Source organism: Centruroides sculpturatus, unplaced genomic scaffold, assembly GCF_000671375.1.
Source record: "Centruroides sculpturatus isolate CEXI.00-Female unplaced genomic scaffold, Cexi_2.0 scaffold258, whole genome shotgun sequence".
NCBI classification, from domain to species: domain Eukaryota; kingdom Metazoa; phylum Arthropoda; class Arachnida; order Scorpiones; family Buthidae; genus Centruroides; species Centruroides sculpturatus.
This window is the reverse complement of record NW_019384607.1, coordinates 507,736-526,874: the sequence shown is the minus strand read 5'-3', so window position 1 is coordinate 526,874 and position 19,139 is coordinate 507,736. Positions and strand designations below refer to the sequence as shown.

The 19,139-nt window shown below is 30.5% G+C and overlaps 1 protein-coding gene across 1 annotated transcript; it reads right to left on the bottom strand.

Annotated features, from left to right (window-relative positions):
* Positions 1-7,034: 7,034 nt before the first annotated feature.
* Positions 7,035-18,583, bottom strand: LOC111625173 (nose resistant to fluoxetine protein 6-like). Its single transcript, XM_023368236.1, has 5 exons — positions 18,463-18,583; positions 17,499-17,618; positions 10,566-10,683; positions 10,259-10,445; positions 7,035-7,207 (listed from the first exon to the last, which is right to left on the bottom strand). Exons 1-5 carry the CDS (start codon positions 18,516-18,518, stop codon positions 7,035-7,037), a joined length of 654 nt encoding a protein of 217 aa, XP_023224004.1. The 5' UTR covers positions 18,519-18,583.
* Positions 18,584-19,139: the final 556 nt, after the last annotated feature.

Sequence of the window (19,139 nt, the reverse complement as noted above, 5' to 3'; positions counted from 1 at the left end):
GTTAAGGTTTTAACAAAGTTCGAGCGAATACATGATTAGCAAAAAATAGTTGAAATAAAGTGATTAAACAAAAATTATTACAAATATCGTAAATAATAGTTCACAAATGCATATATAGAGATATTTTTTGGAGGGGGAAATGGTCTTCACAATTTGAGATCGATCGAACTCACGATGAAATGCTCGTACACACTCGCGCCATCTATCGTAGGATAAATGTACTATGCCAGGAACCTTCGCGGGAGTGTGTTAAAAAACTTCCCAAAGTTTCATGGCAATCGGATAAACGGTGTAGTAATGCATGAAAGACATACATTCATTTTTATATATATAGACTAGCTGCAAGGACCCGCTTCGCTGAGTTTTTATTTGTATGTAATATAGTTTTTATATATATATAAAAGACTGTTTTTCTAAGTAATCTAGAATCTATCTGCAAGGTAGATTCTAGATTACTTAGAAAAACTCACTATGCACGAATGGAGACTTGGGGCTACCACCACATACAAACACCATTCACGTGGGATGTGTAGTTTTTGCAGAAAAGTGAAATATAGGGACACAAACGTCCGTTTTTATATATACATATAGATATAGATTATTGTGTCATTTGCTTTTCAAGGCTTATAAATAATAGAAGATGAATTGCATGTCTCAGTTAATTCTTATTAATTCATCTTTTCAATACACTCGTATGTGTCCAAAAATGATTTCTAATCTCGATGATTTATATTATTACGTAATATAATACTTTTTACGAATAAATGTAATGTAATAAAGCCTTCTGAAAAACACTATTCACTAAATGAGAATTCATTATATAATAATTTGTACTTAGCATAAAAATTGTGAAAAGTTTTACAGAACGTTTTTGCCAAGAGTATTAATTAATTAGTATAGAATCGGTAGATCCAAGGATATGCAGCTCTCATAGTAAATACTGTATTAAAGTATCAGTTTAATATCACCGCGAGGTATGAATTCAAAGTTAAACTTCAAAATTAGCCACGAGGATCGAGTGATAACATAGCCTTTTATCACTCGTATTGTGACTTGCAGATCCAACAAGTAAATATCTCATCCAGTCCCGAGATAACTCGGGCATATTACATAGCGTTACATAAAATTCGGTGGTTAAGGCCACTTTTGATAAAAATTTTTTTTTTCAATTTTTGGAATGTTTTTTAAGTTCCCAAATTTTTTCAAAATTTTTTGCCCGCGCGAAAAAATTTTATCGCGATTTTAATGAACCTTTGATAAGGCTTAATTAAGGCTTAATTGTTTTTTAATGGGAGTTTTTTTTTAACAAATTTATTTCATGGTTCCTAAGTTGTAGTGCACGTATTTGACTTCGGTAAAGTTATTTAAAGCTAGTTTCTGATGTCAAAAAACGACCTCCAAAAGTTTTTAAATTTTTTACATTAATATATCATATTTTATATAAATTTAATTAATTAGGGGGGTCGGAAATCGCAATAAAATTTTTAATTTTTAAAAAAATATTTAAAAATATATGCAAATTTCGATTTCACCCTACTATAAACCCATCGCCTCCCGAGACTTCTATGAAAATGTCCCGGGAAATCCGACTCCAGCTGTTCTCAAGGTCATCCAGCTGTGTAAACAATGACTCATCTGTGTTAAAATTCGCAGAAAGGCGAGACTAAGAAACTTAAACTTCGAAGCTTTTTCTTCAAAATAAACGCATTTTTTTCGTTTTTTTCAGTTTTAAGTATTTTTTATGTTTAATTAAAAATTCCTTTAGAAAAGCTCGTATGCCAAGTGGTTAAAGTGAATCAATAATATCTCACAATACGTGTGCAAGTTTTGGAAATACACATGCAAAGAAAAGAGAAGTAATATTTTTACTAAATGTAAAACGAATATTCGAAAAAATTAATTAATAAAATATATATATTTATTCTCCAAATAAAGAGTTTATTTTGTTGTTCTTCAACTTTACTATTAACAAACACTATAAAATATCTGCATGTAACACAAAGTGGAATGGGAATACAGGAATGAAACTAAAATAGAAAATTTCGTCGTCATAATAATCGTATAAGACACAATATTCAAAATTTTTGTTGTGTTTTGTTTTACATATCCATTGTTTCTGCATGGTTTACAAATTGGTATTGTGTGTGTGGATGCCATTCCGTTTCCGCGAGGCCACCAGAGATATTATTGATACTGAGACTGCAAACATTTTTGATATTAAGTAAGAAACGGGTGCTTCGATGAATGTGTAGAATAGAAATGCAGCAATTAATGTGATTAACATCACAAATGAAAACATCATCCACTACAAATAAAATATAAACAAACATATATCAATACTTGTTTTTCCAATGTTTTAAACNACTGTTTTTCTAAGTAATCTAGAATCTATCTGCAAGGTAGATTCTAGATTACTTAGAAAAACTCACTATGCACGAATGGAGACTTGGGGCTACCACCACATACAAACACCATTCACGTGGGATGTGTAGTTTTTGCAGAAAAGTGAAATATAGGGACACAAACGTCCGTTTTTATATATACATATAGATATAGATTATTGTGTCATTTGCTTTTCAAGGCTTATAAATAATAGAAGATGAATTGCATGTCTCAGTTAATTCTTATTAATTCATCTTTTCAATACACTCGTATGTGTCCAAAAATGATTTCTAATCTCGATGATTTATATTATTACGTAATATAATACTTTTTACGAATAAATGTAATGTAATAAAGCCTTCTGAAAAACACTATTCACTAAATGAGAATTCATTATATAATAATTTGTACTTAGCATAAAAATTGTGAAAAGTTTTACAGAACGTTTTTGCCAAGAGTATTAATTAATTAGTATAGAATCGGTAGATCCAAGGATATGCAGCTCTCATAGTAAATACTGTATTAAAGTATCAGTTTAATATCACCGCGAGGTATGAATTCAAAGTTAAACTCCAAAATTAGCCACGAGGATCGAGTGATAACATAGCCTTTTATCACTCGTATTGTGACTTGCAGATCCAACAAGTAAATATCTCATCCAGTCCCGAGATAACTCGGGCATATTACATAGCGTTACATAAAATTCGGTGGTTAAGGCCACTTTTGATAAAATTTTTTTTTTTCAATTTTTGGAATGTTTTTTAAGTTCCCAAATTTTTTCAAAATTTTTTGCCCGCGCGAAAAAATTTTATCGCGATTTTAATGAACCTTTGATAAGGCTTAATTAAGGCTTAATTGTTTTTTAATGGGAGTTTTTTTTTAACAAATTTATTTCATGGTTCCTAAGTTGTAGTGCACGTATTTGACTTCGGTAAAGTTATTTAAAGCTAGTTTCTGATGTCAAAAACGACCTCCGATAGTTTTTTAATTTTTTTAATTAATCGATTTTATTTTATATAAATTTAATTAATTAGGGGGGTCGGAAATCGCAATAAAATTTTTAATTTTTAAAAAAATATTTAAAAATATATGCAAATTTCGATTTCACCCTACTATAAACCCATCGCCTCCCGAGACTTCTATGAAAATGTCCCGGGAAATCCGACTCCAGCTGTTCTCAAGGTCATCCAGCTGTGTAAACAATGACTCATCTGTGTTAAAATTCGCAGAAAGGCGAGACTAAGAAACTTAAACTTCGAAGCTTTTTCTTCAAAATAAACGCATTTTTTTCGTTTTTTTCAGTTTTAAGTATTTTTTATGTTTAATTAAAAATTCCTTTAGAAAAGCTCGTATGCCAAGTGGTTAAAGTGAATCAATAATATCTCACAATACGTGTGCAAGTTTTGGAAATACACATGCAAAGAAAAGAGAAGTAATATTTTTACTAAATGTAAAACGAATATTCGAAAAAATTAATTAATAAAATATATATATTTATTCTCCAAATAAAGAGTTTATTTTGTTGTTCTTCAACTTTACTATTAACAAACACTATAAAATATCTGCATGTAACACAAAGTGGAATGGGAATACAGGAATGAAACTAAAATAGAAAATTTCGTCGTCATAATAATCGTATAAGACACAATATTCAAAATTTTTGTTGTGTTTTGTTTTACATATCCATTGTTTCTGCATGGTTTACAAATTGGTATTGTGTGTGTGGATGCCATTCCGTTTCCGCGAGGCCACCAGAGATATTATTGATACTGAGACTGCAAACATTTTTGATATTAAGTAAGAAACGGGTGCTTCGATGAATGTGTAGAATAGAAATGCAGCAATTAATGTGATTAACATCACAAATGAAAACATCATCCACTACAAATAAAATATAAACAAACATATATCAATACTTGTTTTTCCAATGTTTTAAACAAGTAAAAATTTTAATACTTTTACCATATTTAGATCCGATATCATTTGGGCTTTTCTTGCTTTTCCAAACACATACAGGATTACCAACAAATGCAACATATATATCCAAACGATTATACGATTCAATATCACGAACGGTTTAAGTGCTAAAAATCGATTTACTATTCCTGAAACAAATCATTTTTAATTTTTTAAATAGTTTATACCAGAAAGACAATTATAAAGTAAATTTTAGAATATTTGAATTATTTCCTAAGTTAAATTATAATTTTTTGTCAGAAGATGGGACGGTCGAAGGGAAAATACTATTTTCAAAACAATTGTAAAGTTTCAAGTAAAATTAAAAAGATTTTACGGAAATGATAAATTCAAATGGCTTAATTTGAATCTAACATTTCCGTAAAAACCTTTTAATGATGTAAATGTGCAACACAAGGGCGTGCTTAATATAATCTTAATCCAGAAATCACAGAGAAAACTGATTGTTACAAATAGATGCACTTTAATTAATGTAGAAGATAATAACAATAATATCATAAAGTACTCAGCAAATGTTAGTTATATGTATATGTATATGGATAATAACAATAGTTCATATTCACAATAAATAAGAACAAAATATGAGAACATATTTTAAAAATGAGCAAAATTATAAGTAAGGAAAACGTTTTGAATTCTGCAAAGCATAGACTTTGTTATGGCAATTAACTTTGTTAATGTTCACATATGGCAATTGAGAATAATGAGTAAATAAATTCCTAAACGAGGAAATTCCTAAATGAAAATGTTCGTTTGTTCGCCATGCACGCCCAGGCCGTTTGACCTATTGCTACGAAACTCAGCAATAAGTTTCAAATGTTTTTAATGTAGAAAATGTGCTAATCCAACCCCAAATTATCGATTTTTTTCTATATATCGATTAATTTATCTCTACATTTGATTGCTAGCTTTACAGATAGTGTAAAGCTAGCAATCAAACATCTGTTGAAAAAAAAACGTAACAAAATTATAAACTAAATATAATTTTAACGAAAATGAATATAATTTTAAAAAATATATATTATATTATATTCACCGAATTATTGCAAGAATGATATAGCACCAATTTACTGTTTATTCAATTTACAGATTATGCATTTACTGTGACAGGTAGCACTTAGCACTTGCCTGCCTGGAGTATAATAGTGTTTTGTTCCTGTACATAATACTTTTCCTGTTAACAATAGAGTCGTGTCAGTTATTTATCTATCTCCATTCAGGGAAAAAGTTTTGAATTGAAATGACATGACTTACAGTTAAAATCCGAAGTTCATATACTGTTAGTCTGGTCCTTTCCTCTTATGATTTTCATGTCTAGTCTCGACATTCATCTAACTCCGTTCTCGAGATTAAGGAAAATCAGAGACAGACAGACGACTGGAAATTTATAGTTCTACAGTTTTTTTTTCAAATTGTAAACCAATAAGTACTCTCCAGTAACCGAATGTATAAAACCACTGAACACCATTAGTCAGTTGTTGGTTCGAGCATGGCCGACGGGCTGGCCACGTAAAGTTATTCAGATTTTTCCAGGTTATTAATATCTAAACAGAGTCCAGCTTACCAAAAAAGTCTTCTTGGGATACATTTCCTCGGCAGATTGCTGATACCTCGCATTGTCATAACCAAATATCTAAACTAATTCTAATAATCTAACTATATAAAGCTGAAAAACCGGATTCTTTCTTTCTGTCACTGTACGCCAAAAACGGCCACTATTATTTAAATTGACAACATATAAATTATTTTATATTTTTACAGTATAATAGACAGTATATTATTATTTTTATTTGTAATTTAGTATGCCCGGGGCATACTAAATTACAAAGAAAAGGCATCGGGCCTTTTGACTTGTTTTTCTGTAAAGGCGATATTTTCGAGAACGTACTGTACTTTCTACCTAATTTATACAATCTGTTTCAAAAATATAATGACTTTATTATCACATAAAACTATTACTCTCACAGTATTACAAGATTTTTGGGCTACAATTTAAAAAAAAATGTAGACCTATAAATTTCCACTGTCATCTGTTACTCCTCAGTCTCGAGAACAAAGTTATATAGAAGAAAGGGCAGAAAGGGCAGACAGAGATATAGAAACGGTAGAAGCATAAGACCCCGACTAACTAAATAAGGTCTTTAATTAATTATGATACAAATCGTAAGTCACGTTATTTCAATTTTTTCATTTTTCACCCGAAATGTGTTAGATAGATGACTGGCACGACTCTCTTGTTAAAAAAGTGTGATCTACAGAGGCAAACCATTACTAATTTGAGATGGAAAACATATGTTTTGAATTTAATTAAATATATTTAAAATATGATTAAAAATTTCAGCCCGATGTCATAATAAATAATTTTATTTAAACAAGTTTTATATTAAGCTTTACGGACGTTAAGGCTAGTATCTTCGATTATGTGAAGGGCCATCAAAACCTATCGAACACGTATCATTTTCAAATATCAACACTAGAGAGGTAAAACGCATGATGAACTCAGGATATTTTTCTTCCAAATTATAATTAGAAGTTCAGACTATTTACAAAAAATTAATTTTTGAGTCTATCAATTCTTCCTTTTCNATTAATGTGATTAACATCACAAATGAAAACATCATCCACTACAAATAAAATATAAACAAACATATATCAATACTTGTTTTTCCAATGTTTTAAACAAGTAAAAATTTTAATACTTTTACCATATTTAGATCCGATATCATTTGGGCTTTTCTTGCTTTTCCAAACACATACAGGATTACCAACAAATGCAACATATATATCCAAACGATTATACGATTCAATATCACGAACGGTTTAAGTGCTAAAAATCGATTTACTATTCCTGAAACAAATCATTTTTAATTTTTTAAATAGTTTATACCAGAAAGACAATTATAAAGTAAATTTTAGAATATTTGAATTATTTCCTAAGTTAAATTATAATTTTTTGTCAGAAGATGGGACGGTCGAAGGGAAAATACTATTTTCAAAACAATTGTAAAGTTTCAAGTAAAATTTAAAAGATTTTACGGAAATGATAAATTCAAATGGCTTAATTTGAATCTAACATTTCCGTAAAAACCTTTTAATGATGTAAATGTGCAACACAAGGGCGTGCTTAATATAATCTTAATCCAGAAATCACAGAGAAAACTGATTGTTACAAATAGATGCACTTTAATTAATGTAGAAGATAATAACAATAATATCATAAAGTACTCAGCAAATGTTAGTTATATGTATATGTATATGGATAATAACAATAGTTCATATTCACAGTAAATAAGAACAAAATATGAGAACATATTTTAAAAATGAGCAAAATTATAAGTAAGGAAAACGTTTTGAATTCTGCAAAGCATAGACTTTGTTATGGCAATTAACTTTGTTAATGTTCACATATGGCAATTGAGAATAATGAGTAAATAAATTCCTAAACGAGGAAATTCCTAAATGAAAATGTTCGTTTGTTCGCCATGCACGCCCAGGCCGTTTGACCTATTGCTACGAAACTCAGCAATAAGTTTCAAATGTTTTTAATGTAGAAAATGTGCTAATCCAACCCCAAATTATCGATTTTTTTCTATATATCGATTAATTTATCTCTACATTTGATTGCTAGCTTTACAGATAGTGTAAAGCTAGCAATCAAACATCTGTTGAAAAAAAAACGTAACAAAATTATAAACTAAATATAATTTTAACGAAAATGAATATAATTTTAAAAAATATATATTATATTATATTCACCGAATTATTGCAAGAATGATATAGCACCAATTTACTGTTTATTCAATTTACAGATTATGCATTTACTGTGACAGGTAGCACTTAGCACTTGCCTGCCTGGAGTATAATAGTGTTTTGTTCCTGTACATAATACTTTTCCTGTTAACAATAGAGTCGTGTCAGTTATTTATCTATCTCCATTCAGGGAAAAAGTTTTGAATTGAAATGACATGACTTACAGTTAAAATCCGAAGTTCATATACTGTTAGTCTGGTCCTTTCCTCTTATGATTTTCATGTCTAGTCTCGACATTCATCTAACTCCGTTCTCGAGATTAAGGAAAATCAGAGACAGACAGACGACTGGAAATTTATAGTTCTACAGTTTTTTTTTCAAATTGTAAACCAATAAGTACTCTCCAGTAACCGAATGTATAAAACCACTGAACACCATTAGTCAGTTGTTGGTTCGAGCATGGCCGACGGGCTGGCCACGTAAAGTTATTCAGATTTTTCCAGGTTATTAATATCTAAACAGAGTCCAGCTTACCAAAAAAGTCTTCTTGGGATACATTTCCTCGGCAGATTGCTGATACCTCGCATTGTCATAACCAAATATCTAAACTAATTCTAATAATCTAACTATATAAAGCTGAAAAACCGGATTCTTTCTTTCTGTCACTGTATGCCAAAAATGGCCACTAGGGACGCCCCTAGCTATTATTTAAATTAACAATATAAATTATTTTATATTTTTACAGTATATTATTATTTTAATTTGTATTGATATAATTTTTTTTTTGTTTAATACTTTTTACTTGATTTTTCAAATTGAAATACTGTCTCTTGCATCGAATTTAAATGTTTGATATATATTATTTTTCTTCTTATTCTCGAATTAGATAGGCCTATTTATCTATTCGATACAAATTCAGTTATTTTTTCAATGCTGTATATTGTCATTCGCCATTTAAATCTTCGGTTATTTTAAATGGATATTTTGAAATAGACTTATCTAAAGTTGTTGAGTATAAAAAGAGCTGTAAAACCAGATTTTAACGCTCATATCTGTCAGTTTATAAATGTTAATAATAATGTTTTTTTAAGTGTAAATGAAAGTATGTTATGTACAATATTAATGAGAGAAAATACCAACTGAAGAGAAATGTAGGAAAAAGCGTATCATATAACAATAGTATTGAATTACTTGATTTAACTTTTTTCTATCTTACATTGTAATGCAGAAAAAACAACATCGAACTGTAATTATCATCTAAATTTATTTGAAATTATTTAAAAAATAATGCAATATTTTTCTGATGTTAAAATATCTCCATTTTCATGTCAGAAAAATAAAATATTATTTCCTATATTCGAAGGATTAAGATTAGTTTTGCAGTTCTATTACAAATTTATTAATCACTTTAAAACATTATTATTCTCTAGAAATGTACTTTAAATATGAAATGTAAATTGTAGTTAACAAATGATGTCAGATATAAATATCTTAACNCGCCGATGGTCTGATGTCTTTTAACCAATGAGCGGTCGAGTTTTCAAAATGGTCTGATTGCCGTTTCTATGGCGACAACGGTCGTTCATAAAAAGGCGGGAAAACTGAGTGCCAGACGATTTTTATATCCCGACACCGAGGGAGTATGATTATAATAGAAATTGTGTGATCTCTCTCTCATAAAGCTTTATTTGAATTTTCTATTTGTATAATTTTGTTGTTTTGTTCCATTAAATCTTTGTTTTATTTGTAAAAGGGAAATCTCTCTCAGTTTGATTCAGAATCGTAATAGGTTCATTTTTGTATCATCTCAACACGCGTGTTAATCCACGTAGAATAAAATTGATTGACTGGTGTCGGGAATCCTGACGAGGAAAAGGGTGATTACACGATCACCTATTTTCGCTAAAATTAACGCTCTCCTATAAAAAGTTTAGAGATCGAATCTTGCGATTTTGTGCCGATTAAGTGGTACACCTTCTACAGATTTGTACCCCCGGCTTATTCAATACATAACATTCGTTTCTTTATATTTCCAAAAAGAGGAGACCTTACTTTTTAGATTATTCTCGTATATATAAAGATTATTTAAATATTAATCTTGGATATAATTTTAAAAATTATTTTATCTTTATTAAAATTATTAACTTACCTCCATATCCTGTCGTGCACATTACACACACCCAGGCTATGCCTAATGCCCATAAAAATGGAAGAACAGATTGAAGTATCATCATATCTTTTTGATATGGCTGAATCTGGTTGATATATGGATAAGGAAGGAAGATCACGATCGACATCAAAACTATGGAAACACACCATCCAGAAATTAAAATTGTCTGAAATACATATAAGCACACATTACTAAATTTCATAATATCTTTGATTAAGAATAAAACTGTAAGTATGCGTCATCCCGTAAATTTTATTTATCAGAATAAATGAAAGACTTCACTTACTTTTTTGATCTTCACAGTTTTTGAATTTAGAATGATTCCAACAAGCAGTCCGAAAGAATATATACTCAGATGACTGTAGTAAGGTTTATTATAAATTTCCTCATACTTCTGAATTTTGCTAGAAATAAAACCATGGTGATAGATTATACAATTTATCATATATTTACAATAGAATACAATATTTATAGTATTATACAAGAAATAGTACTTTCACAACACTCGCATTTGTATCGGATATGGTTACGTTCAAATATTACATAATACGAGGTTAACAGCGATTACAAAATTTGTTTTAAAAGGTTTTTCAGGATGTCGAGTTAAAATATTTGGTATTTTTTCCGAAACTTTATTGATTGGCAGATTACTGTTTTATTACGCTGTGAATTGTACAGTTTGTTAGAGCTAACATTAGAAGTATTATGATATCTGGAAAAATTTAAGGTATCATATTTTCAATTCCTGGATACTCGACCACTGAAAGTCTGCCATTTCGTACTATCCTAGTATCGCGATAAATATGACAACTGTAGGCTGAAAAAAACCAAATAATATAGTTTTCGATGTAACTGAGATTTGAATTACCTCTGCGAATAATTAATAATTTAATTAAAAAGTTAAATTTTTGCCGAAAAATATTCTCTGATTTTGGTGGGAAAATTATATTTTTTAAAACAAAGGAAACTGAAAAACGCCACTTCCTTCAACGGAATTGAAACATCCTTTTGTTTTCTCTTATGTACTAAAAATCTTAGTCACCCTGGGAATTGTCAACCCCTCGATAAATCCCTTTTCCTCTGTTCACGTGGGAAAATACGACATGCTGATTGGAGAACAATCATGAGAAAGAGGAAGAATTTTGCATGATTCGAGGAGTACGCCACGAAATCCGAAAGAAGAAAGACGTATTCCATACCATTTCCTAAAGGCCAACGCCCAAAGTCGAATCCCGAAGTTTCTCTAAAATGAGTTTAAATCAGTAAATATGGAAGAAATTATTTAAATATGCGCCATTCAAGACATATTCAAGGAAGAACTATAGAATAAATTTGAGAGACAGAAGAAGATAGTGTTATACCGAGAGTCAACTTCAAATATTATACTTCAGAGTCAGTTAATTTTAAAACTTAATGTATATTGAAAATAAACGTATATACAGTTACAATTAAAGTTCACATATAAGAATTACAAACATTAGATATTAACAAAGTTCAAAGTAATTATCCACTGCAACAGGTCCGTCGGAAAAGCACCTTGCGACGTACAAATTCAAAGTCCACAACAACACAACAAGATGAGGCAATCTCCTAAGACAGCTTAGGCGAACTAAGGTCAGCGTGAGTTCACTTCCAATGTCCGAAGCCGAACTGAACTTCCCGCCAGAACTTCAATGCTTTTATAGGATTGAAACAGCATTGGATTCCACCAATCAGCATTTACCAGCTTTATAAGACGTCCGCCGATGGTCTGATGTCTTTTAACCAATGAGCGGTCGAGTTTTCAAAATGGTCTGATTGCCGTTTCTATGGCGACAACGGTCGTTCATAAAAAGGCGGGAAAACTGAGTGCCAGACGATTTTTATATCCCGACACCGAGGGAGTATGATTATAATAGAAATTGTGTGATCTCTCTCTCATAAAGCTTTATTTGAATTTTCTATTTGTATAATTTTGTTGTTTTGTTCCATTAAATCTTTGTTTTATTTGTAAAAGGGAAATCTCTCTCAGTTTGATTCAGAATCGTAATAGGTTCATTTTTGTATCATCTCAACACGCGTGTTAATCCACGTAGAATAAAATTGATTGACTGGTGTCGGGAATCCTGACGAGGAAAAGGGTGATTACACGATCACCTATTTTCGCTAAAATTAACGCTCTCCTATAAAAAGTTTAGAGATCGAATCTTGCGATTTTGTGCCGATTAAGTGGTACACCTTCTACAGATTTGTACCCCCGGCTTATTCAATACATAACATTCGTTTCTTTATATTTCCAAAAAGAGGAGACCTTACTTTTTAGATTATTCTCGTATATATAAAGATTATTTAAATATTAATCTTGGATATAATTTTAAAAATTATTTTATCTTTATTAAAATTATTAACTTACCTCCATATCCTGTCGTGCACATTACACACACCCAGGCTATGCCTAATGCCCATAAAAATGGAAGAACAGATTGAAGTATCATCATATCTTTTTGATATGGCTGAATCTGGTTGATATATGGATAAGGAAGGAAGATCACGATCGACATCAAAACTATGGAAACACACCATCCAGAAATTAAAATTGTCTGAAATACATATAAGCACACATTACTAAATTTCATATCTTTGATTAAGAATAAAACTGTAAGTATGCGTCATCCCGTAAATTTTATTTATCAGAATAAATGAAAGACTTCACTTACTTTTTTGATCTTCACAGTTTTTGAATTTAGAATGATTCCAACAAGCAGTCCGAAAGAATATATACTCAGATGACTGTAGTAAGGTTTATTATAAATTTTCATATACTTCTGAATTTTGCTAGGTATGAAACAATGGTGATATACTAGTTTATACAATTTTTCATATATTAACAATAGAATACAATATTTACGGTATTATACAGTGTTTAGCCTGTAAATTTTCAAATATAGTTCTATGAAACAAAAAAATCATTTCTAAGCATGTCAATTGAAAGAAATTACAACTGGTTCTTTTGTTTTAAAGAGTTTAGTGTGATCGAGTTCCTATCGTAAATTCATATGATCATGATAAATCTCACATTTGTGTGTGATTAATTAAGAACATGTTTTGTACTCTACAAAAGATAGATGATACAATGCTTTAACATTAGATCAAAAGTTATTTTTCTTATAACTCAATCTGTAAAAGAATACATTTAAGTCATTTATTTCAATATATTAGTCATTTAGTAATTTTTATAAACCAGAAGTTTATAAAAATTACTTTTAAAATGCTTAAATTCAAACATAAAACGAATTGAATATTTCTGACAGAAAATTGTCAGAAAACACATGATCAGACAGAAGTCCTCGAACTCCGATTTGACAAATTTGTGGTAGGTATTCGACGCAAGTGCAAATGTTTTTGTATGACTGTTCTGATACCTGGGGCTGTGAAATGTTAGAAGTGTCCATTACAAGCACAAAAGAACGTGGCGATCCATGCTTGTAGTCATGCATCGTACCCGAATACAGAAATATTATTGAAAGCACGTGGAGATGATTCTGCAAAAGGAACATTCCACGAAAGGATATGTAACTTTTAAGGATTTAAGGGTAACGCCTGAATATTGGCCAGTTACCCTTAAATTAAAAAAAAAACCTCCCAAAAAGCATCCCACTAGGCAGATCGCCCAAGTGTTGCGTTGCCATAACTAAACAAAAAACAACCAAACAAATCGAAGGATTAGAAAGGAAACATCTGCCTGCATCGTGCATGACATTTGTTTCAGAGTATGCTTCGAAAAAGAAAATACACTGTAACTGAAAAAAATGCCAGTACTGTACGTGTGTTATTAGCTAAATTGTGTAATTGTGCATGTATTTCGCTGCTATGTATACAAAAGAATGTTCTATGTGTTACTAAATGACAATTATCAAAGAAATCATTACATAAATTTTATTTGGTAATATTATAAGACTTCTTAAAATATTACCAAATTCTATGACTACTTACATTGCTTTCTACAAAATATACTTTTAACTAGATTAAAAGTAATTAAGTACAAATTTCCTTTCACGTACGTTGCAAAAAAATAACATTCTTACAATATTGGTTTTACGTTATGTTTCTGATTTTGTAATGTATTCATTTTATTTCTATCTCTTTTGCAACTCTAAATACCTTTCCCGTGTAAATACGTGCATCCCATTCGCGATTGTTATAAACAGTAACAAAACTACCTGTCTTTACAGTTGAAACGAAACTCGTTTAATAAAGGAAGTGCTCTACTTGAGTTTCCGTTTACAACAGTAAATTGGCTCATTCACTATAATAGGCGTCATCACATAAAACTGAAAACGTCACTCCGAGAAAAACGCAGGCAATAAATTCACGCCCTACCTACATTCGCCAGACTTCACTTGACTGGAAAGCAAGCTTTTTGTTGATTTGCGAATGCACCGTTGAAATTGAGTAAACAAAGATAATCTTAAAATCTTGTGTATCTCTGCATTGCTCAAAATGCGAAAACTGGAAAGACAAAGGCAAGGGCTGCAAGAAGCTATAAGATCCTGCAAAAACGACAAAATGGAACAGCTCTATGACAGATTGATCGCGAATTGTGTTTAGACGAGTCCACTTTCAGAACCTTCTTCAGACACTACGAAGAAACTGGTTTAATCGCGCCTGCATGCTAATATGGCAGATTGCCAACGACTGGTGTGAGAAGATCGAATTTTGTGTCGGCTTTCAAAAAATAACGACCTGATACGTTCTTGAATGCTGTACAACAGTGACGCGAACGTATAGACTAACCGGTATGTCGACAAACTGGTAGGATTATAGCTCACATGATTTGCGTTACGGTACGTACCGGTACAAGATCAAGCGAAAGCATGTATCTATGCCAGTTTTTCAAAGGCAAGGAAGCGTTGTCTGGACGGAAACTTAATGGAGGAAAGCGATTTGCTCTTACGAGTCGCTCTTTCCGGTCTTATATGGAAATATTTGACGCAAAGTTATCCACCGAGTCATACGAAGAACTCAATGCGCAATGCTATGGGAAAATTTGCAACAGCACTTACTGCCTTACAAATTCGATCTTCGGTCACAGAGAGATGCAAACTTTCAGGACGACTCGCCAAATCTCATACTACGCATCCACTAGTGTTTGGACTCGGCAAAATCGAGTCCTAGTGCTAGACCGGGTTCTAAACCCTTTCGAAGATCTTTCACGTATCCTCAAGAAAGAGGTGCAAAAAAGCGAGCCTTGAAGAAAAACATCAGCTGAAGACGGTTCTTCAGGAAGTGTGAACCTGTTAGACACCTGTTACGGTGATTGAACCAACATTTTCTCTACATCAAAGTTGTAGTACTTTTTTATTTAACAACTCTAGTTTCAATGCAAATGAGTTCAATATTCATACCGAATATAACAATCACAATGGGGTGCGCTTATATTTATTGCCACGGAGCAGGTAGTAGATAGCCGTTTCGTGATGATTTGGTGTACTGTAGACGTATTGTTGCTAACTGTTTTTGAATCATTTTATTTAATACTGGACTTCTTATTCCTGTACAATAACTAGGATTCTAGATCTAAATCCATGTTGTTTTAATTTATTGTTTTTACTATTTCCATTTCTAAATGAAAAGTTTCAAGCTGTTTTCCATTAATTAATATGTAAAACACGCTCAGGAAAACCTTTAAATATGCAGCCGTATTTATTAAATTCTAACGTTTTCGGTCATATTCAATGACCTTTCTCAAGAAAAACAGAAAAAATCGAACTCCGAACTTGAATTAACGATACAAGCGTTTTGGAACGTTTTTTAAAAAATAATATTCTACTGGAATAACGCCATCTCTATATAACGGTTGTCATTATATAAATACATTAGCTATTAGAACGTTAAAAATATGACGTTCCGGATATAAAATAAAAATAAAAATAAAATACAGACATAAAATACCAAACATACACAATGTGTTTAGCAAATACATTAAATTAAGAATTTCTGCCCTTAAGTAAGTTGCCGCTGTCCATCGTTCTTGACTTTATAATATACTTGCTCGCCAGGCTGCCGATACTTTGCTTGAATCTCGGAAGTTGATAGCTAATCCTTTTTGGCTTGCTTTGNTCTTAGCTGACCCTCAAGAGGTCAAAGCTGAATGGGACCGAGCCAGATTGATACAAATAGTTCGCGACAAAAAGCACCTCCGGTACGCTGAAGCCTGGCATATCTGCAAAGCAAGCCAAAAAGGATTAGCTATCAACTTCCGAGATTCAAGCAAAGTATCGGCAGCCTGGCGAGCAAGTATATTATAAAGTCAAGAACGATGGACAGCGGCAACTTACTTAAGGGCAGAAATTCTTAATTTAATGTATTTGCTAAACACATTGTGTATGTTTGGTATTTTATGTCTGTATTTTATTTTTATTTTTATTTTATATCCGGAACGTCATATTTTTAACGTTCTAATAGCTAATGTATTTATATAATGACAACCGTTATATAGAGATGGCGTTATTCCAGTAGAATATTATTTTTTAAAAAACGTTCCAAAACGCTTGTATCGTTAATTCAAGTTCGGAGTTCGATTTTTTCTGTTTTTCTTGAGAAAGGTCATTGAATATGACCGAAAACGTTAGAATTTAATAAATACGGCTGCATATTTAAAGGTTTTCCTGAGCGTGTTTTACTTAGTAAGAAATTGCAGTCTAGGATGAGTTATTAATTAATATTCAATCGATTCTAATTGACATATTTTCAACATGTAAATTTATCATTTTATCTGTATTTTAATTAGTAATTTTCCTTAATTTCTTAATCACTTCTTCTGAGAAATATTTGGATTATACTATATTTCTTAGTTATTCTTTTCAACATCTCTGATACATACAAAATCAGTAGGAATGTGGCTCAGGTTACGGCATCACTATAACTGCACAAGTAAGGACGTTTGAACCTATTTGAAATTTATATGCTTAATGAAAACTGATAACGTCTTTACATGTATTCGAAATGTGAGCAATGCGATGATTTTAAAAATTTAAATTACATTTTAACATCAATAACGTAAAAAAGGTATTTAATTCAGAATACGTCAAACGTTTACTATAAAAATATTGAAGTTTTGCTCATTCCGTACTAAATATAATCGAAGAGAAAATTGAGTAAATTAGATAAGACAGAAACGTGGAAAAAATGTAGTTGCAAATGTCTCTTAATGATTTTTGTTTATTAAAATAATACATACCTAGAGTTAATTTGTTTAGAGAAAATTCCATAACATTCATGGAAAAATATATTGGTAATATATAATGCTAATCCTCCAAATATATAGGCGAATAACCCAGCAAATCCCAGTTTTGGCCATCTGAAAAATTTCGAATCATTTAAATTTGACCAGATTAATATTAATTAATGAGTTTGTGTCGTTAATATACACGTTTATGTATTAAACGCAATTTGTACAAAACATTCAAATATTATTTCATTCACCAGTTGTTTTATTAAAATTGTTTTATTTACATTTACCTGGTAAATGTAAATAAAACAATTTTAATCTGTGTGACTGAGTTGCAGTAATCTTAAATGCCAGTTTAATAAGTCCTATTAATAGAAATACACACTGTACTAGCGAATGAAATAATATTTGAATAAATTAAGAACATTGAGGCATATTAATTTAATTGTACGAAACATCTTGAAAAATAAAAGAAATATCTTGAACCTCGATAGTTATCACTCATAGTTATCGATAATTGTTTCGTCCATAGAAGGGTTTTAATAAGCAACATTTCACCAGGCAGATCGTCACCATTTCGTTTTTCCTGTCGAAAAACTGTGAAAAACGTTCAGAGACTCCTTTCATAACCGAAAATAGAAGACGTTGGTTACATGCATATGAAAGAAGCACCTTCGTCAAATGGTGTTCTAGTCGCTAAATTTTGAAGTTAAATATTTCCGGAGAATGAACAACTAATACTCGCAATTCCGAGTTTTAAATTTACCAAAAAATAAAAAATATACTAAGGTTTCAAAAAGTCTACCAGTGTTAAAAAAATAAAATATTTTATTACACGTTTTTTTAAAATTATATCCGATATAAAATATATTTTTCGTAGTTCTAACTTTATTTCCGTACTGCAGTAGATCGAGCTTCACTAGTAACAGCACTTTTGCAGCAATTAATAAACAATTTAAAAATAGTAACATACACAGATACCTTTTTCACCATTTCTTCTAATATTAATACGTTTAACATCATTAACATTATTTAATTGAGTTTAAATATAAGTTATTTGTAATTTCCATATCTATGAGTATTGTGAAAATTATTATTCTCGACTGTGTAATATTGAACAGTATACTTTAGAGTCATTCCGATGACGTAAAGCTTAATTTATATAAATGTATTTATTTATTTTTAATAAATTGTGTGAAGTAATCTCTGCATATAAATCTTTACAAAAACTTTCTAATATGATTTTTAGAATAGGATTAAGAATTTCTGTCTAGTTTGCATTTCATCAAATAGCTCTTGAATAATTCTTATAAATGTAACTTATAAAATAAGTATATTTTTGTACATTATATTGTACATTATATATTACTTCATTGAAAATAGCCAGAGGCATTGATATTTAACTGGTACCACATAAATAGAACATAAAAGAAAAATAAAAATAGGAAATCGCCAAAAGAAATCATAAAAACTCTATAATTGAATCTATGAAGTAATAACATTTAGAAACATTCAAAAATTATGATATAAATATTTAAATATTCATAATTACATTTATTAAGAGGTGAATCTAATTATCAATCAATGCACATTAATGAATATCAAACGAACGATGAATTGAAAATATTTTGATATATATCAAATATTACA